This window comes from Raphanus sativus, unplaced genomic scaffold (assembly GCF_000801105.2).
Source record: "Raphanus sativus cultivar WK10039 unplaced genomic scaffold, ASM80110v3 Scaffold1404, whole genome shotgun sequence".
Classification (NCBI taxonomy): domain Eukaryota; kingdom Viridiplantae; phylum Streptophyta; class Magnoliopsida; order Brassicales; family Brassicaceae; genus Raphanus; species Raphanus sativus.
In genome coordinates, this window is record NW_026616716.1 from 1 (window position 1) to 22,395 (window position 22,395).

The following is a 22,395-nucleotide window of genomic DNA, read 5'->3' on the forward strand; positions in this document are numbered from 1 at the left end:
TTTGAACGTATCCTTGTTGTGGTATCCCACTCACAGGATTTTTTGAACGGAGTGTGTACCAACATCATCCACATGCAAAGCAAGCAGCTCAAGTACTAACACTGGAACTTCGACGAGTACTGCCAGACGCTTCCGAGCTAGAAGAGAATCAGATGAACAGTACAGATGGGAGCAAGAGCAGATCTCCACATGAAGGAGTACATTGCTCGGTTCGGTCACGGTTCAGCCAAACTCGCTCGTCAAGCGCAGAGTAAAGGAGAAGACTTTGGCGAAGATGGAGAGAGGTGGGCTCACAGAGAAGGTGGCAAGAGACAGTGTTCTCGTTTTCCGATTTGCTGATGTCGGAAGCTTCCACCTCCGGTGCTTCAGTTTTGTGGAAGTGTCTTTGGGCTACACACCGGATATCTTATATAAAGAACATCGACTTTGGTGTTGACTTGGACTCAAGAGTGGCTCTTGTTGGACTAACGGAGCTGGGAAGAGTACTTTATTGAAGTTAATGACGGGGTGAGCTGCACCCGACTGAAGGAATGGTGAGGCGTCACAACCACTTGAAGATTGCTCAGTACCATCAGCATCTGGCTGAGAAGCTGACCCTGGAAGTGCCTGCGCTTATCTACATGATGAACGAGTTTCGGGTAACGAAGAGGAGAAGATGAGAGCTGCCATCGGTAGGTTCGGTCTGACCGGTAAAGGCGCAGGTGATGCCGATGAAGAATCTCTCTGATGGACAGAGGAGCCGTGTGATAGCGTGGTTGGCTTATAAGCAGCCTAACATGCCTGGCTGGATGAGCCTACTAATCATTTGGATATTGAGACGATTGAACTCTCTGGCCGAGGCGTTGAACGAGTGGGATGGTGGTTTGGTTCTGGTGAGTCATGACTCAGGTTGATTAACCAAGTGGCTCATGAGATATGGTGTGTGTGAGAAGCAGTGCATCACTAAGTGGAATGGTGACATTATGGACTTCAAGAAGCATCTCAAGCTAAAGCTGGACTTGTGATTGAATATAAGAGTCAAGTCGGAAGACTCTATTTGGGTCTTTGGCTAGAGAGTGAGAGGGATGGTTTTGGGAATGGTTTATTAACGAGTTCTGAAGCCACACGTTAGAGAGACTCGTAATCTCTTCAACTTCTTACTCGCTAAGAGGTCAGTGGTTCTATATCATTATTAATGTGCACTTTTATTATTGTTACTGAACGTTTTTTTTGAAAGGCGAAACGGAGCTGGAAAAAGTAATACTTTGGTTGTTTGTAGGATTATTTGTTTCATTTTAATAAAAGACGAGATGTTGACGTTTATGGTATTATTTAATAGTATTATAAAGTTGAATAAAACAGACAGCTACATAAAGATAGTCATATCAGTTCTATGAACACAAAACCATTCATTCCACAGCTATGCAATAGCATCGAAGAATTAGGGTTTAGCCGATGCACTAAAGCTAGAAATGGGTTCAATCAAAAATATAATTAATGAAACCTAAAGTTTGCTAAAAAATCAAAAGGATAGTGGACGTAGGTTAAGGAGAGATTAACTAAAATAGGAAAAAGATTTACTCTCAAGGGAGAGTTGTGATAAAACTTTATAACGACAGGAGTTGGGGAAAGTCCAACGATTCTCTGTCTTTCTTCCTCTTCCTCATTTATCGCCATGTCTTCCTCTCCACCATATTTCTTGACTCACAAGAAACAACACAATCTCCCCCTCAAAGAAAAATAAACAAAACAAACCCTAATCTCTCTCTCCCCCCATCCTCTCGAATCTCAAGAACAAATCAATAATCTAATGGTTCCTTGATCCGTCCCGATCTCAAGAACAAATTATCTGTATCACTGTATTTCAAGAAAAAAATCTGGAATGGGAAGGAGAAAATTATGTTTTCAAGAAACATTTTTCATTATTCGTTTCTCTTGTCTTTATATTTCATCAAGAAGTTATCTGTCAAGATGATAGAAGCTTGGATAATCCAGCAGCCAATCGCCTCTATAACCAATTCGTCTTCGACAAAATATCAATCTCACCGAAGTTTTTGAGGATGACATTAAACGAGAACTCGGTTTCTGCATTACCAATGTGTAGTTCAAAATCTTGTTCTTATTGTTTTCCTTGTCAACAACAACAAAACCAATAAAAGAAAATGTCTGGTTTGTTGCAGAAAAGAAGATTATAATGAAGCGTTTAACTTCTCTTCAAAACCAGGCTTCTTAAACGCATGTGGCAAAACCACAAAAGGTGACATGATGCAGAGGATATGCACGGCTGCAGAAGTGAGGATATACTTCAATGGATTATTAGGAGGTGCAAAGAGAGCTACGAACTACTTGAAACCGAACAAGAACTGCAATCTGTCTTCTTGGATGTCCGGATGTGAACCTGGATGGGCTTGTCGTACTGCTAAAGACGTGAAAGTTGATCTCAAAGACGATAAAAACGTTCCGGTAAGAACTCAGCTATGCGCGCCTTGCTGCGCAGGTTTCTTCTGCCCCCGTGGGATTACTTGCATGATACGTAAGTTAACAAAACATTCAATCTGTCTAGCATCTTTTCATTTTTTAGCCACTTCTAATGTTGTTGCCTCGCAATGTTATGAAGCTTGTCCTTTGGAGCATATTGTCCTGAAGCTAAGCTAAACAGAACAACAGGATTATGCGACCCGTATGTCTTTTTTGTTTAACTTCTATGTTTCTAAGTTTTGTTTTTGTAGTATTTGGTAAGGTTAGAAGCATGATTGTCTTTTTTTTTTTTTTGCAGATATCATTACCAGCTTCCTTCAGGACAGCCAAATCATACTTGTGGTGGTGCTGATATTTGGCTGATATTGTTAGTAGCAGTGAAGTTTTCTGTTCAGCTGGGTCTCTTTTGTCCTTCAACTATTGACAAGCTTCCTTGTACTAGAGGGTAAAAATGATTTTGATAACTTTGCTTTGAGATTCGTCAGATAAAAACTAATCTTCTGTTTGCTCCTACAGACATTTTTGCAGGACAGGTTCTACTGCTGAAAAAAGTGAGTGATTCTCTTTTTGTACTGTCAGAGAATGTGAGAATATAAGCTCATACATTGGAAGTTTCGATGGGATATAGCTAATATATAAAGGATAATCCAGTTACCGCCAATTTATTTTAAGTTGGAAGTCCAGGAAAATTTAACGCCTCTATTGTTCTTATGCATTTGCAGATTGTTTTAAGCTGGCTACATGCAATCCAAGATCAACAAATCAGAACATCACAGCATATGGAATCATGCTTTTTGTAAGCCATACATAACTGATCATCTCATTTGGTTTATTTCCAAATAGTGTGAGTCTTTGACTTACGTCTATATATGTAGGCTGGGCTAGGTTTCTTGCTTATAATCTTATACAACTGCTCTGATCAAGTGCTTGCTACAAGAGAAAGAAGGCAGGCAAAGTCCAGGGAGAAAGCAGTACAAAGCGTGCGTGAGACGCAAACGCAAGAGAAGTGGAAATCAGCCAAAGATATTGCAAAGAAGCATGCCACCGACCTGCAACAATCGTTTTCAAGAACATTTTCTCGGAGAAAATCTATGAAACAGCCTGATTTGATGAGAGGTCTAAGCCAAGCAAAGCCTGGATCAGATGCTGCTTTACCACCAATGGCAGGAGGAAGCTCAGACACAGGCAAAAAGGGAAAGAAGAAGGATAAGAACAAACTAACTGAGATGCTGCAGGACATTGAACAAAACCCTGGAGACACTGAAGGTTTTAAGCTTGAGATTGGCGATAAAAACATTAAGAAACATGCTCCAAAAGGCAAGTCATTGCATACGCAGAGCCAGATGTTCAGGTATGCTTATGGTCAGATTGAAAAGGAGAAAGCTATGCAGGAGCAGAACAAGAACTTGACATTCTCTGGAGTCATCAATATGGCTAATGACATTGAGATAAGAAAGAGACCTACCATTGAAGTTGCATTTAAAGAGATCTTATTATACTGAGAAGGTAAAAAAAACAAAAATCTCATGAGATGTGTGACTGGGAAGCTATCACCTGGACGTGTCTCTGCTGTGATGGGTCCTTCAGGAGCCGGAAAACCACTTTTCTGACAGCTTTAACAGGCAAGCAGCAGGTTGCACCATGAGTGGGATGATTCTAGTAAACGGCAAAGCTGAATCAATTCAGTCCTACAAGAGAATCATTGGCTTTGTTGCCTCAAGATGACATAGTCCATGGGAACTTGACAGTGGAGGAGAATCTCTGGTTCAGTGCAAGATGCAGGTAAGCCACCTTTTCCTTGATGAAATTCAAACTTTTTTTTCTGATACAGTTTATGAAACCGCATGCATAATATATACAGGCTCCCTGCTGATCTCCCTAAGCCTGAGAAGGTTTTAGTAGTTGTGGAAAGAGTCATTGAGTCGCTAGGTCTGCAACATGTCAGAGACTCTATGGTTGGGACTGTGGAGAAGAGAGGAATCTCCGGAGGTCAGAGGAAAAGAGTTAATGTTGGTCTTGAAATGGTGATGGAACCATCACTTCTGATATTAGATGAACCAACTTCAGGGCTTGATAGTTCATCTTCTCAGTTACTTCTCAGAGCTTTACGCCGCGAGGCTATGGAAGGAAGTAAACATCTGTATGGTTGTCCACCAGCCAGGTTCAACATAATATAGTCATCCCATTTGTTACTCAGATGATTAGATCTTTATTCTCATTTTAATCTTCTGTATCTATGCAGCTACACTCTCTTTAGGATGTTTGATGATCTAATACTTTTGGCAAAAGGTGGACTAATATGTTACCAAGGATCAGTCAAGAAAGTTGAAGAATACTTCTCCAGCCTTGGGATAATTGTCCCTGAGCGTGTGAATCCTCCTGATTACTACATTGATATAATTGGAAGGGATACTAAAGCAAGCACAAGCTCAGGGGTTACTTATAAGCAGCTTCCGGTTAGATGGATGCTTCATAATGGGTATCCAGTTCCTTCGGACATGCTCAAAAGCATTGAAGGTATGGCTTCTGCTGAGAACTCTGCTCATGGTGGAAGTGCTCACGGGAGCGTTGTGGGAGATGATGGAACATCTTTTGCTGGAGAGTTCTGGCAAAGATGTCAAGGCAAATGTTGAAATCAAGAAAGATACCTTGCAGAACAACTTCAGTAGTTCTGGTGACTTGTCTGAAAGACAAGTTCCTGGTGTGTATCAGCAGTACAGATACTTCTTAGGAAGGTAAATTCCCTCAAATAATTATCCCTGCAAATTCGTTATTTGGTTTATTCGAGTCGGATATTTTTCGGTTTTGGTTCGTTCGGTTCGGTCACAGTCTCACAGGAAAAAAATAATTGGCTCGGTTCAATTTATGGTTAGTTTTGACAGTCACCAAATTTTAGTTTCGGTTAGATTTGGTTTAAACTTTTTTAAAACTCATAATATTGGTTAATTCCGGTTATATTTTGTTATTTTTGGTTAGTATTTTTGGCTTATTTCGTTTATTTTTAGATGATAGTTTTTAATTTTTTTAAGTGAACGAACCGAGAACTGAACCGATCTCAAAAACAGAACTGAATGGAAAACCAAAAATTTCTGGTTTAGCTGGTTCAATTTGGTTCAATTCCGCAGGGCTAACAATAACAGTATGTTGACTTGGAATCCTTTCTTTAACCTAGTTTACGTGCTTTGCAGGTTAGGTAAACAGAGACTGCGAGAAGCTAGGACACTGGCTGTAGATTACCTAATACTTTTGCTTGCTGGTATCTGCTTAGGAACGCTTGCTAAAGTGAGCGATGAAACGTTTGGTGCCATGGGATATACATACACAGTCATTGCTGTTTGTAAGTATAAACTTTTCAAACTCTTCTGACAACAAAACATTGCTTGTTTCTTCTAAACCTTTTTTATCATTTTTTGCGTTGTTCAGCTCTCTTGTGTAAGATTACTGCATTGAGATCTTTCTCTCTTGATAAACTACACTACTGGAGAGAAAGCCGAGCAGGGATGAGCAGCCTAGCTTACTTTTTAGCAAAAGACACAGTTGATCACTTCAACACTATTGTCAAGCCTCTCGTTTATCTCTCCATGTTCTACTTCTTCAACAATCCAAGATCATCCGTTGGAGACAACTACATTGTTCTAATCTGTCTTGTCTACTGTGTAACTGGCATAGCTTATGCCCTGGCCATACTTTTCGAACCTGGTCCTGCTCAACTGGTAAGTGCTAATTACTGAAGACAAGAAACAAAGACATAAACTAGAAAGCATTGTTTCAAATATCTTTCTCTTTTGTCTGTGTAGTGGTCAGTGTTGCTTCCAGTGGTTCTGACTCTTATAGCCACAAGTACAAACGACAACAAAATTGTAGAGTCAATCTCAGAGTTGTGCTACACGAGATGGGCTCTTGAAGCGTTCGTGGTATCAAACGCTCAAAGGTTTGCAAACTTAACCTCATGTTATAAAACATCATTGCAACGCGGCACATCTCTGCATCTTGTTTACTATTTTCCATATAATATTTCAGATATAAAGGAGTTTGGCTTATCACTCGCTGTGGATCACTGATGGAGAATGGATACAACATCAAGCACTTCCCTCGTTGCCTCATCTTCCTGACACTAACCGGTATCTTGAGCCGCTGTGCAGCGTTCTTTTGTATGGTAACTTTCCAAAAGAAGTAGCTTTAAGCTCCTTCTATGCATGCGAAACTATACTGGACGACTAATCAATAGAGAACATAGACAAACCACAAAGGTTTTACAAGGAGAAAGAATACACCAGTTGCAGAAGATCATAGCCTGGTACACTGTTCATAGGTCCATCATCAGAGCTCAAGATTTTCTTACCTGTAATTCTTCATTGTTGTACATCTTTCTATTGTTTTATAGATATAACGTAGATTATCACGGGTTTGATATCAATTCGTTTTATACAAGTAAAAATGTAGAAGTACATAGAAAAACCAATGAGAAAACCTTCAAGAACTTCCATTACTTTCTTGACTTAAAAGTTAATAAAAAGGTAATTTGTTTTCCTTTTATCACCTAAAAATTCATATTTCCAAATGAAATGAAATGATATCATTTGATACATATTGTCATTAACATTCTTTTTGTAACTTTGTTTTAAAGTCAAAAGATTATTCTATTAACATTCTAGTGTACTTATACAGTGTGGAGAAGTATTTATTTAAGAATCAACAAGGTAGATCAGAATGTACTGATTATTTTTGTTTATAACAAAAAGGTAATGGTTAATTGATTATCCAAGAAAAAACTTCCTTTTGCTTCCACATCAATCCTACAAATAGATATGAAAATTGTTCATAATGATTAGTGAGCGTAAATCATAATCCCCCTTGTACTCAAACGATAAATTATAACATAGAACCTAATATTATCCTATATTATATCAAAATCTAAAACCCCACTACCCACCACTCTCTCTCAAGGACGGTTAAGAGCATCAGCTACGAAAACTGCTTCTCGTCTTCCTTCACCAAACCCCTCACAATCGGTCGCTCTCTTCTTCATCTTGAAGCCTAAGCCAATCTATACTTTAATATGTCTCATTCTTCTTCTATTAACCTCCTTCATTACCATTATCTCCCTCCTTGTCTCAATCACTCTTCCTTCCGGTTTTGCCTCTCTGCTCCATCTTCATCTCGGTGGTATAGTCCCGACGACGACGACTGCTCCATTATGGCCATGCCCACCACAACTCTCCCTGGCTCTATCTCTCCCTTCAATGTCCCTCATAGTGTTGTGAGTTTTTTTTAATTTTGTTCCATTCTTGTTCTTGTCAAATTAATGAATTGTTTGCATATAACTCGAATTGTATATGAATATTAAATCTAGTGACTAGCATATGCATGTATATTAAATTTATTAGTGTGAAACCTCGAATTAATGGAGTTTAAATAAACCGTCATAAATCTCTTTGTATATAGAAAAGTACGTAGTTCGTGTGTGTTGGATGTTATGAAAATGAATTGATGTTAACGTTACTTTACATTAACTGATCATCAGTTTGTTTCTGGAGGATTCCATTGTTGCATGAAAAAATATAGACCATATCTATGTTTTGAAGCCGGAAAGTTTCCGTTTCTTATTTTTATAAGAAGAATCGATCCATGCTTTCGCTTTATTGGATTTTTTTTCTTTCTTCTTTCTGTGAAAATGTTCCTTTTTAACAAAACTTTCTGTGAATTGTTGGTGTATAGAGGACGAAAAAGCCAAATGGGCAGCAGAAAAAGGAAGAAATAGAGAAAGAGGTATGGAAGTCCATTTCAAGGCTGCTTACCTATTTATGTTTTATGTTTATATCTAGGCAAACACCAAGGCATGTTGTTATAAATCTACATGCTAATATACATAGATCAAAGTTTTAATATAGTTTTGTGTTTTTTTTTTGTGTTCAATATTATCTTTGGCATTATTTTTCGATTTTGAAATTCATTAACTAAATTAGGTCCCCTGGCATGTTATTATCATTAGAAATCACATAATATGATACTTCTGCAATTGTGAAATTATAGACTTTTATAAGAAAAATTATCATTTATATATGTCGAATTGTAGGCTAATATTGTGGTAAATAAAAGAAAGTTTAATAATTGTTAGGTGTATATGTTACGTGAGATGCTTGATCAAGAAGAGAAGACACGTGAGATCTTGGAGAGAGTCCAAAAACATCAACTTCCTTCATCTTCTTCTTCTGTTTCCCTTCCTGCTTCTCTCCCTCCCAAGGTATAACTATATTATACATTTCTACATGCTTCTCCATATTCCTCTGTATATACGTGTGCAAGAGCAAGTAAAGTTTCTAAGTTTGGATAGAGTGAAAAAGCAGCAAAACTAGAATATGTGAATGTGATGATAAATAACAATCATACACGTATTTTTGGTAACGTTGCTTTTAAACCAAGGCTCAGGTCAACCATACATACAATTATTAACTAATAGTTTTTCTACTAAAACAAAATTGCTAGATCACCTTGCGGGACAAAAGGCATAATCATAAGCAAATATAAAAACTTCCGTTTCACATAAAGCAAACCGTCAAAACTCAAATCATTACTTAAACGTTACTATGAATATACATGTTGTGAAGCTATTCTAAGCAATCAAGGGCCTTTCTAATATATTTTAATCACATACTATTTTCTAATTAATGGCAATCACATGCTAATTAGCTTTCTGCTACGGTAGTCAAACTGATGTAATTATCGTTCAAAAATCTAAATCGCATTTTTCTTTTTGTAGTAATTGATGTTTCGATTATTTTGATAATGCATTTTTAATATATTCATAATTTTCTTAATAACTTCAAAAAAAGTAGGGAAATAATTATTATATATGTAACTAGAGTCAAGCTTCGAAATGACTCAAATTGCTTCTGAAGCGGTAACTGTCATTTGCCATGAAAGAAATAAGCTCATGACATTTTTAGCAGTAAAACGTTCAAGTTAGTTAACTTACACTATTTTTTTAATGCAGATGAAGGAACTAATAACGGAACTGTCGATAGTGGAAGGAGAAATCTCAAGACTAGAGGTTCAAATAAGCCATCTCCAGATAAATCTGAAGGAAGAACAAGATGAAACTTTGAGACAAGCAACAACAAGTTCATCAAGAAGAGCATGGCAATCTAGTGAGAGTGACAATAATGACTATATAACCTCTCATCAAACTCCGGTCTTGCCGAAGTACTCTAATTTCCCACCTCCAAGCCCTATGGTGGATCAGTGCATGATGAAGAATGGGAACAACAACACCAAATCTTCTACTAGTCATCATCAAGAGAATGCAACATTTGAAACAAAGACCTTGCATTTCATCAACAAAGCCATAAAAGGTGATTACACGACCGAAAGCTTCCACAAATCTAATGAGAAAATTGGATTAGTCAAGAAGGAAAATCATCGGTCAGTTCAACAAGAAAATAAGTTGCAAGATAATGTTAATATGAAGAAGATGTTTAGGAGGATGAAATCTCCTTCTCCCCTACGTGAACCTAGATACTCTTCTCCCAAGGTACGTTTTGTATTAATAATTATCATGCATTTTACTCATATGATTTATGGTTAATTATGATTTGTTGTAGACTAATAAGGATCGTGTAGCACTTGATACATCACTAGACCTCCCACCAAAATCTCTCTCAAGCACAATTTTGATGGAAGATGGACAAAACATACAGAATTGGCACCCAAACAAGCTCGCCGAGAACATCATGAAGTGTCTCAATTTCATCTACGTTCGTCTCCTTAGAACCACAAGAGTCATGGAGCTAGAGAAAGGTCCCGTCTCGAGATCCACTCCTTTCTCCTTGATCTCAAGAAGCTTTAGGGTGGAGAAGGCAACATCCGGTTTGTCTAAATCCATGAATCTCGTGTCTTACAAAGAATCAAGACAACAAGATCCCTATGGAGTATTTGATGTAGAAGCATCTTTGGCTAGAGACATTGGTCCATACAAGAATCTTGTCGTCTTCACTTCAAATTGTATGGATTCCAAGTGTATTTCGAGCTCTAGCTCGGTTTCTTTGATCCAGAAACTCAGGTAAATTTCGAGATAAACTTTGTGAAAATGTTCTTTAAGGCTAAATATATTTCTATGAACAAAATGCAGGGTTTTGATGAACAATCTTGCGACAGTGGATTTGCGAGTGTTGAGCCATCAACAAAAGCTAGCGTTTTGGATCAACATGTTCAATGCATGTGTCATGCATGTATATGTTCTCTACTTAGACTTTATATTTTCTTATTTTTAATTATAAAATCACTTGCATATTTATGTATATGCTCAAAGTAATTTCATTACTTTTGCGTATGATCAGGGATATCTACAATATGGAGTTCCAAAAACAACTGAGAAACTACAATCTCTTGTTTATAACAAGGTATGTTTCTCTTTTCCATTCTACAATAAACATTAGATTAAGTCAAATCCATATTCATATGTTTTTAAAATTTACAATAATCAAAGTAAAAATTATAGGCTACAATAAATGTTGGAGGCAAAAACATAAGTGCTCATACTATAGAGCACTGTATTCTACGAAAGTCTGCAAATTCTACCATGACTCAGGTATATATATATATATATACTATGTCAATTATTCATATTGATCCGATTATTCTAAAGAATTCGCTAAGTATGCAAACATAAATCATAGGATCGACACGAAGAAATGATCATTCGTAAACTGTACGGCCTAGAAGCCACGGATCCTAACATCACATTTGCTCTCTCATGCGGGACTCGATCATCTCCTGCTGTAAGTTAAACTCATTCATTCACTTTTATTAAGCAATCTACGTATTACAACTGACCGATTAATAACTACCGGATATTAAACCCGTGCGACCGCACGGATATTAATTTTTAATTTTAGTTTTTGTTTATTTATACTAAATAGTATATTTATAATATTTGATCGTTTTATATTGACTAAGCTAGGGATGAGTATTTGGATATCCACTCAAATTCGGTTAAAATCTATTCGGATTTGAGATTTTCGAGTTTAAAAATTCTAACTCTTTTCGGGTATTTATAAACTTTGGTTCCGGTTGGATTTGGAACTTTGCGGGTTTGATAACCCGTTTAAATTATTTTTAAATTTTCAAAATTTATATATCTTTAAATATCCTTAAATCTAAAAAAATATAACATGTAAATTTGAATAATGTAAGCTAAAGTACCTAAATTAAAAATTAAAATAGGTTTAACTTGAATATTTGGATGAAGAATAAATATATATTTTAAGTATTTTTTGTGTTTTGATTATTGTTTATCTACTTTAGATGTTTACTTTTGATTATTTTTTTATATTTCAAATATTTTAAACAACTTAAAATAGCTTAATCTTCGATATTAACTCGAAAATAGCTAAAATATTGAAGTATATAAATATGATTTAAATATATTCGAATATCCGAAATATTTTGTTCAGATAAGGTTTGGTTATGGTTTTCTAGATATCAAATGGTAAATCTTTTTGGATATTATCTAATTTCGTTTCAAATTTAGTAATATTTTTTCGTTCAGATTTTTTAAATGAATAGTTGATATTATAATTTCTATGAATTGTTTGTCCAATAAAAATGTATTTTTTTAAATTTGACATTGATTTAATTGAGAAGTTAATGAAGTGTATTTAATTCAAATTTAATTTTAGAAAACAGATTAATGTAAGTGGAAAAGACAAAATATTAAAATAGGAAATATTATTTAATTGTGTATTTAATTCAAATTTAATTTTGGAAAACATATTAATTAAATTGGAAAAGACAACATTAAAATAGGAAGTATTATTTAATGTCAGCGGCATGGAAGTGTAAATAACACCGAAAACTAAGGGTATTTTTATATGTGTACTTCTGTTTTAATAAAGTAGATTATTTTTTTTATATTTCAAATATTTAAACAACTTAAAATAGCTTATATCTTGGATATTAACTCGAAAATAGCTAAAATATTGAAGTATATAAATATGATTTAAATACATTCGAATATCCGAAATATTTTGTTCAGATAAGGTTTGGTTATGGTTTTCTAGATACCAAATGGTAAATCCTTTTGGATATTATCTAATTTCGTTTCAAATTTGGTAATATTTTTTTCGTTCAGATTTGTTAAATGAATAGTTGATATTATAATTTCCATGAATTGTTTTTCCAATAAAAATGTATTTTTTTTTAATTTGACATTGATTTAATTGAGAAGTTAAAGAAGTGTATTTAATTCAAATTTAATTTTAGAAAACAGATTAATATAAGTGGAAAAGACAAAATATTAAAATATGAAATATTATTTAATTGTGTATTTAATTCAAATTTAATTTTGGAAAACATATTAATAAAAGTGGAAAAGACAACATTAAAATATGAAATATTATTTAATGTCAGTGGCATGGAAGTGTAAAAAACACTGAAAACTAAGGGTATTTTTATATGTGTACTTCTGTTTTAATAAAATAGATACTTAAATTAACTACATATATATGATTGATTAGCATTCTTAATTTAAATGGAAGTTTCCCTATATACTATCACAACTAATGGTTACTTTTTAATTAAAAATGGAAGGTGAGGATATACACCGGAGAAGGAGTGGCAACAGAGCTAGAGAAAGCGAAAATGGAGTATCTGCAAGCATCCGTGGTGGTTACGTTGGCTAAACGAGTAATCTTGCCTGAGCTTCTTGTAAAACACGCCGTCGATTTCGTGGCAAGGGAGGATGGCAACGGCGCAGAGATGGGATCTCTGGTGAAATGGGTTTGCAGTCAGTTACCAACCTCTGGTTCATTGAGAAAATCAATGGTGGATTGTTTAAAGAATCAAAACTCAAAAGCTTCTTCTTCTTCTTCTTCCTCTCTGGTGGCTGAAAAGATCCCTTATGATTTCGAGTTTCAGTATCTTTTAGCTATTTGAAAATATCAATTTGTACTTTTTACTATTGGAAATCTTTTGTGTTCAATAAAAAATATCCAAGCTTGTTTTATTTTAGTTTTATGGATGGTTGTTATACTGACATGTATATGGTTTAATACGATCAGTCAACATCTTTTTTTTTTGAACAACCAAACATTTCATTAATTAGAGCCTTAAAGAGGCAAGACAGAGTTTGCATGAAACAGAGCAGCTTTAGCCAGAGCATCAGCTGTGTGATTTGAGCTCCTAGGTATATAAGAGAAATTCAGAAAGACAAAAGAAGAAGATAGTTTTTAAAGAGAAAAATAAATTCAGAAATATAATAAACATGACCATATGCATTATTAACATAATTACATGGATGTATATGTGTATATATATATATATATTAATATGCAACTAGAAATATAATATATGCATGCAACAAGCATGTAAGTCCAACATGAATGGAATAATTGGAAAAGATTAGGAGCAAATCATTGGGGTATAATTTTACGATGTACAGAAGAAATCGTCTGGCAAAGATAACATAAAATAACATTTTCAACGTTGTTAAGAGTCTGCATGTCATGGATCTCATTCTTATCATCTTATTTACGTTTTCCTTCTTTTGAAAATAGCTCATTTACGTTTTCCTCGATTTTAAATCCAACATTTTAGTTTTGACACACTTTTGATAATTGGTGGGTTACATTGAGGTTTCATTAATACATCATTTTAAATTTTGACCAGTATTTTGTGTTGAACTTTTATGTCATATATGTATATTATATTGTAAATATATGCTAAGCGAGGTCTATCTCCACATATACGGATACAAGATTAATATGAGTTGAAATTTTAAGTTGTGACGACGTTGATATATACAGACTTGCTCCGGAATGATTTATATTCAAGCATAAAAAACGTTCATACATAAATGTATCTTCAATTAAGTTCAAAAAAAAAAAATGTATCTTCAATTATCTTTGACTTTAATATTCATACGTTTAAGTCATCTTCGCTGGACCATAACTAATTAAAATAACATTATGTATTGTTCAGCCATAATATATAGTTTGATCATCTTGTTATAAACCGTAATTCTGTTATTTGATAGATAATATTCATTTAATGGAACATGCAAGATTAGTAGTAACAGAAATTCTAAATCTAAAGATTGAAACCTGGATAAAGAAAAAAAAATAAGGCGATGAAATTTGACGTTGCAGCAACAATTGAAAAATACTAAATTAAGGCTCTAATTAAATCAATACAAACACAAGAATATGTCTAAATCGAGGGTTGGCCAGGACAGCCTAAAACAAGTTTATCTTCCATTAATCATACAAAATAAAGACATCTCTGAGTCTCTGACAAGTAATTATGTTATTCGGAAAATGTACTCATAATATACAAAATGTTGAATTGAAGAAACATCTATCTCCACACCACAACTCTGGAGACAGAGGATTGGCTATATACGAATGTGTTTGTACAGTCTGAACTATTTTGCTTTACCTTGCTATGCATTTCTGCTTTACGTTTCATTTTTAGAAGAGCTTTCGGACCAAGGCTCGTAGTTTCTGTTTACCCTGGATCAGCCTACATTCTGGTGCTTTACGAGGATTTGTTTCCATCATTCTGTATTATCAATGAAATTTTAAGTTAGGAAAAAGGAAAAAAATGAAGAGACATAGATTGTGAAAATTACTCAACATAGGAAAATATTAACTTCTAGAAATAGAAAGAATGTTATGATGTTTCTTTGGTGAGTGGGTGTACTTCGTGTGAATGAAAAAGATTAAAAGAACTAACAGATAGTTAGTTCTGTAAAGGTTGTAAATGATTTCCAGTATCTGCAGTAATCTGCTGCTCTTTCAGTTTTTAAGATGAATTGTATATTGAAGAGTAAATAACTTGCATCATAAATCACACGGTTCCAAGTTCCAACGGTTTAAAACATTTGCGATTGTTCTAAGTTTAACTCAAAATCATATGTATAAGAGTATATTTAAGTCATAAAAACTTGGATCTATTTTTACTCTTTTTAGTTTGTTTTGTAAAAAGAATCCATCTAATTTGAAATTCCAACATACCGATCCTCACACTCGACCAGAATGAAAATTAAACCAACATACCCACATTTAAAAAGAAAATGAATGTTGAAATTGATACAATGATATATGAACGAATATATCAATATTCTGAAAAGCCAAAATATAATACTGCATGCAGTTATGCAAATCATTCCTTCATAACATTTACAAACGATTAGAAATTTGAGATGTTTCTCATAATGTACCACCAGCTCATTTGAGGCATATACGGATTGGATATGATTCCTTCCACAATTATTTTTAATATATGTATACTTAACGGTCCACGTAATTAATAGCCACAAAATGATCTGTCTTATAATGTACTTATACCAAACCCTTGCATAGCCTCTGTGTGTATATATATACACACACAACTAAACCAAAGAGTTACAACAAACATCAAAAAACATCCATCTATCTTCTCTCTCTCCCATCATCATCTTTGGCCATGGCAAAGGACTTGGAGGTGCAAGAGGGTGGAGCATCGGCGGCGAGAGATTACCAGGATCCACCTCCGGCGCCATTGTTTGACATGGAGGAGCTTGGGAAATGGTCGCTCTATAGAGCGGTCATAGCTGAGTTCGTGGCAACACTTCTCTTCCTTTACGTCTCAATCCTCACCGTAATCGGCTACAAAGCTCAGACCGACGCAAACGCCGGAGGAGTTGATTGCGGTGGCGTTGGGATATTGGGTATTGCGTGGGCTTTCGGTGGAATGATCTTTGTTCTCGTTTACTGTACCGCCGGTATCTCCGGTACGTAAACTAACGTTCGCGTCACGGTACATAGATTTTAGGTTACAATAAAGTTAGAAATATGGTATAGTTTATAAAATACCAAACATATAGATTGTAGTAATACATAATCAGTATAGATCCATATGGTACGCTTTAATTTCAACTAGGTGACCGACCCGCACCCTGTGCGGGTATAAAAATATTGTATAATATCGATTGAGTTCAAATGTAAGAGAAGGTGGAACAAGTGAGAGTTTCAGTGCTGAGACATGATTTGCGCAAATCTCCAAGATGCAGTAGGGGTGGAATTCGTTACTTTTTCGGTTCGGTTGGTTTGTTTAGTTCGATTTTAATATTTTTTTCAACTGAAGTAAACCATATTTAGTCTAGTTCGGTGTGCTTTATGTCCAGTTTAGTTTATATTCGGTTCGGTTTGTTTTTTTGGATCGGTTTAATTAGGCTCTTTGTCGCTTAATTTTTTAAAAGAAAAATTATGTTTTAAAACATAAATTATGTACACATAAACTATGTGAACTAAATTTAATATAAAACTGAAACAAAAACTTAAAAAGTCACAAAAAGTATATAAGAATAAAACAAATGAATGTTAACTAAAGTAAAAAAGATATCAACATCATTAGTATGTTTTTAATAAAAGTTAACTAATAAAAAAAACAAATGTAAGAAAAATATACAGGAAATAGTGATGTATTAAAAAAATGTGATAAAAATCTCATAGATATCACAATCCCATAGAAACCTGAAAAGAAAATGTGATAAAAATTTTAAATATAATCCATAAGTAATATAAAATAAGAAGAACAATTATGAATTAAAAAAATCCCATAGAAACCTGCAAAAAGTTGTCAAATTTTGTTAGCAATTGTACAATATAAAATAATTCGATATTATACAATATTTTTATACAATATTTTTTTGGATATACCGTAAACACTAATCTCTCTCTCTCTCTCTCCCCCCCTCTCTCTCCCCTCTCTCTCTCCCCTCTCATCCTCCCTCCTCCCTCCTCCCTCCGCCATCTCTCTCTCCCTCCCTCCCTCCTCTCCCTCTCTCTGCCTCTCTCTCTCTCTCTCTCACCTATTAATAGTGAGAAAAATATCTTTATTATTGATTTATATCATTACAATATCGCGAATTCCACAAAAGTAAAACAAAAAATTTAATTAATAGAAAATCTAACAAAAGCCACAGCTTAACCAATAGAAGAGTATACTATTGATAACACGTTTCAAAACTTAAACAACGTCAATGAGCTTCCGTTCAAACGCATGATTGATTCAATCTCCTCAAAAGATAAACTCTTAATTTGATCTTCTGATAAACACAAGCCTGAAAGAACATGTAAAAATTAATTTGATCTACTAACATTTTATTTTTATAAAAACATGAGCTAACTTGGTTTATCTGTACCTTTTCTTTGGTTGCATAATATATCTTGTGATAGTTTTTCCCAAGTAGCAATTGCAAACGTTTTCTGGATTTGTGATACTATGTGTTAGCAATAGGACACAAAACAACTTGCGTAGATTTTTTTTGTTGATGCCCAATAACATGCTTCTTTAATAGTTTCAATATTTTCTTCATCATCGTCCTTCCGGATAACAGAAGAAGTTATATTTTTTCTAAAAAACATCATTAGATTAAGTTTTGAAAATAACAAACAACTTAAAATGTAGACCATAAGAAAATGTAATATATATATATGTATATGTATATACAACAGTGTTGATATGGTTGCACGATAAGTTAGTATCAAATATTATATTCGTACAATTTATTACATTTTTTTATTGCTATATAGATTTTTTGAATTTAATGTGTTAACATAAATCATTTTTAATTATTACCAATCAATCTTTTGAATTAAATATGATGAATATATGTTACGTGATGTTGCAATCATCATTAATGTGATAAATATGGACATATTTTTCATTCAAGGCAAATTGTGAGAACTAAATAATAAATAAGAAATAATATAATTGTTAAATGACATAGTGTTGATCTTCAAGACTACTGTCATGATCTTCTTGGCTTTTTCTTTTAGACAAAGGAGTTCCTGAAAAATCAAAGAACGAGAGGAAATATCACCTAATGACTGCAACATCAGGACCTACAAAAGAAAAGGTTCATCTCATTGGACCTGCAAAAGAAAAAGTTCATCTCATTAGTATGCTATTGTAACTATAAATAATAAGCAATTATAAAGTATAATACATGTTTAGAAGGAAAAGGAGAAAATATTAATTTTTCATAATAAATATTTAAATTGAATAAAGAAAGTTATTAAATCTACAATATCATAAGCTTATTTGAATTAAATATTAGTTTTCTTGCGCAAGTTAGATTTATTTAAAATATTCTTTAATAAATTCTCAATAAATCTTATACTTATAAGGTAATTTTATTTTTGGAATATCTTGTTGATAAAGCTAAAGGAGAACATCTCGTAAAAATAGATTGCACCAGAATTTTGGTTGACAAGTCTCACCATAAATATTAAGTTTTAAATGCATGATTTTTGGAGAGAAAATATTTTGTCAATTAATTTCGTTTCTCTGACATCTAAAATATTTAGTGGGTATTTAATGAATTAAACACAGAAAGGGTCTCAAAAAGATGTTCTTTGAATCGAGAAAACACAAAAGGTAAGTAAAATGCTAGACTTTACTAAAATATTTAACTTTCACAATAAGCTATGTACCTGAATGTTCTGTAATTAACTTTAAAATTTATCTACCTATAAGTTAGGATTATTTATGGAATATATCTATATTATTAAAACAGAAGTACAAATATAAAATATCCCTAAGTTTTCCAACTTGTTTACAATGACATGCCACTGAAGTAATTAAATGAATCTATCTTTAAGGAATCATTTTTTTTCCTATTTATTAAACTTTCCTAAATCAAACTTAACTTTATTTTCGTATTTAATATATTTCCTTAAACCAATTAACTATTTTTAGGGATATTCAAATTTAATATCGATTTTAACTATATAAAACTTGGATAATGTTACCAAAATTATTTTGAACAAAAATCAAGTTTAAATTAGATATTAAACAATATTATGAATATTCCTAAATATATGTTAACTTACCATTAATTATTTTGAACAATAAAATTATATATGCTAAGATTTAAATATCTTTAAACAACTTATAGAACAATATGAAATATTTGTAAGTGAATATTATTTTTAATATAATTTAATCTCACTTACGATTATATATATTTCAAAAATTTCTAACATATACGAAGAAAATTTAAATATCTTTGTATAACAATGTTTAATGTTTATAACCAAATATTTTTTCTAATGTATCTAAATCTCACCGTATTATACATATCTGATCAAAATATTTAAATTTTTTATTACATTTGAAAAATAATTTCATGTTAAAAGAAATATTATTCAAACATATCAATAGGTCAATATTTTGTCAAAAGTGTAGTAGCGGGCACGGCTCACTATTTTCTTTTTTGTATTTATAAAATATTTAAAATATGATAAATATTTAAAATATAAACCAATAAACATTTAAATAATATTCATTTATATAAAAATGAAAATAACAACCCGTGCGGACGCACGGGTCAAGCTCTAGTTGTTATTAAAATTACATTTTAAAAATAAAAAAAAAAGAGAATATATCGGGAATAGTTTACACTAATGATTTAATTAAAAAATCTTACCCTTACAGTTTAAATATTAAAGCATGAGATTAGGAAATAAGATATTATTTCAGTAGAGAAAATACCATCCTACTAATATTTTAAAAATATAATGTGATTATCCAATTTTGATGTACAATAGAGAAAATATCATTCTAAGCGCACATCTTTTGCAGGACCGGAATGGTGAACTCTTAGAGGTCTGAAATATGAACCCTTCCGTCAAATCATCTCTGAAAAAATATAAAAAAAAATCACAATCAGCAAACCAAAAAACAATATGTGTATATATAAGCTTATAATTCTAAACATTAATATAATTCTACTAATAAAAAAAAGTATTCGCAACACAAAAAGATGCTATTGAAATGATATAACTGAGAGATGTTATCAAATTGAGTAAATTTTTTTTACCAGATTGAGGAACAAAGATGTTATCGAAATGATATATCAAAGAGGTGTACAATCAAATCGATATATAGCTTCAGTGGATAAATCGTCATAATAGGGTATCTGCATATAAACCAAAAGAAAAATCAGCTCTCATGAAATATAAAAGCTTAATGTTCTAAAATAAGAAGAAAAAAAATTCAGAACATTATTAACATTAAAAGTTCAGAATACAAAGTTCAGTGATTTCGTTTCTTCTACTGTGGATGTCTTATTTATAGTAAATTGGTGGACGTTTCTCATTGATTTAGCTTGCATGATAAGCTAAGAAGTAGAATTTTTTAATAAATTCTCAATAAATCTTATATTTATAACGTAATATTATTTTTGGAATATCTTGTTGATAAAGCTAAAGGAGAATATCTCGTGAATAGATTGCATAAGAATTTTGGTTGACAAGTCTCGCCATAAATACTAAGTTTTAAATGCATGATTTTAGTAGAGAAAATATCTTGTCAATTAATTTTGTTTATTTAGTGAGTATTTAATGAGTTAAACAGAGAAATGATCGCAAAAAGATGTTCTTTGAATCGAGAAAACACAAAAGTCAAGTATTAAAGTGATTTCGTTTTTAGTAGTGTCGATTATTAAAATAAATCAAAAAATAAATTCTAAAAAATCAATCAATAAGATCAACAGAATTCTTCCCATTTGTAATAAGGAAACTAATTATTACATGTATTAAGTAATATTTTTGCGCGAGTAATGTTAATAGGGGGATTAATTTATTTTTTCCTTTTCAATTAGTATTCAATGTTACTTTCCTTTTATAGGGGATCAATGAATTAAAATAAATTATTTGATTTGATAAAATGACTTTATATTCTTATATATCATAGACTACATAAAATAATAAACCAAAATATTTATTTGAATTGATAATGACTTTATATACCATATTTTCAATAATTAGTTACCATAAATAGTTATTAATAATATTATGTAAACCATTTGGAATCTAAACTATTTATTTGAATTAATAAAATGGCTTTATATCATACTTTCGACAATTAGTTACCATAAATAGTTATAAATAATATTATGTAAGTCATTTGAAAAGTGATGTTAATTGGTCATTAAATTATTTTTTTTTTTGCAATTAGTATTCAATGGACTTTTTTATTATAGTGGGATCGATAAATTAAATGATATATCGAAAATTACAAAATAAGGTAAGTATTTAGAGGGCTTCCCTTTTTATAGTAGTCGATGGAAAAAATAAATCAAAAGAAATTCAAAAATCAACCAATAGAATCAATAGAATTCTTATGAGAAAGCTATGAGAGTGCCAGCTGACAAATGTTCTTTCTTTTAATATATAGAAGGATTATAATAAATAAAATTAAAAATAATCGGCCAATAAAATTATAATAATTAAGAGTTCATTTACGATCGACACGTAATAAAAATCACTTATGTGACTTCTCAATCAATATATAGTAAATTTATTTTTTTATAAATAATTTATAACATTCTGTAAATTATTTTAAAATTCTGATAAATTTATTCTTAAACAACGATAAATAATTTAAAAATAATGTTAACAAACATTTTGGATTTTTTAATATTTAAAATAATTATTATATAAATTATATTCGAATAAAATTCATCAAGTAGAGTAATAAAACTATTATAATTATCTTATATAAAATTTCGTTCATTATATTTTATAGTTTATAAATATCAAAAGTAAAAATAAAATATTAATCTTCTATAATTTCTATATTTGAGAAGCTTTCCAATTTCTAATATGAATGCAGCTTGTCCATAAAGTATGTCATTGTTAAGACCGTATTAATTATATGGATTCAAATTTGGTAATGTTTGTGTCGATCAAATATACTATATTAATAAGACGTATTAATTATATGGATTCAAATTTGGTAATGTTTGGTCGATTATAAAAAATAAATGAAAAAGAATTATCAAAAATCAACCAATAAGATTAAGAGAATTAATCCTACAAGCTCTCTATGAATGCCACCTAAGCAAAAATCACTAAAGTGACTTCTCTTTTAATGTATAGGAGGATGTTTTGT

At 32.2% G+C, this 22,395-nt stretch overlaps 2 protein-coding genes and 2 pseudogenes across 2 annotated transcripts; all 4 read left to right on the top strand.

The window, feature by feature from the left end:
• The first annotated feature begins 3 nt into the window (after window positions 1-3).
• Window positions 4-1,076, top strand: LOC130504191 (ABC transporter F family member 1-like; annotated as a pseudogene).
• Window positions 1,077-1,861: 785 nt separating this feature from the next.
• Window positions 1,862-6,926, top strand: LOC130504190 (ABC transporter G family member 28-like; annotated as a pseudogene).
• A 466-nt stretch (window positions 6,927-7,392) lies between these two features.
• Window positions 7,393-13,483, top strand: LOC130504192 (uncharacterized). The gene is made up of 10 exons (XM_056998773.1): window positions 7,393-7,717; window positions 8,176-8,226; window positions 8,576-8,701; window positions 9,452-9,988; window positions 10,059-10,516; window positions 10,586-10,685; window positions 10,794-10,856; window positions 10,955-11,044; window positions 11,133-11,234; window positions 13,045-13,483. Exons 1-10 carry the CDS (start codon window positions 7,517-7,519, stop codon window positions 13,387-13,389), a joined length of 2,073 nt encoding a protein of 690 aa, XP_056854753.1. The 5' UTR covers window positions 7,393-7,516; the 3' UTR covers window positions 13,390-13,483.
• A 2,435-nt stretch (window positions 13,484-15,918) lies between these two features.
• Window positions 15,919-16,233, top strand: LOC130504193 (probable aquaporin PIP2-4). The gene has a single exon (XM_056998774.1). The coding sequence runs from the start codon at window positions 15,919-15,921 to the stop codon at window positions 16,231-16,233; it is 315 nt and encodes a 104-aa protein (XP_056854754.1).
• The last annotated feature ends 6,162 nt before the right edge of the window (window positions 16,234-22,395 follow it).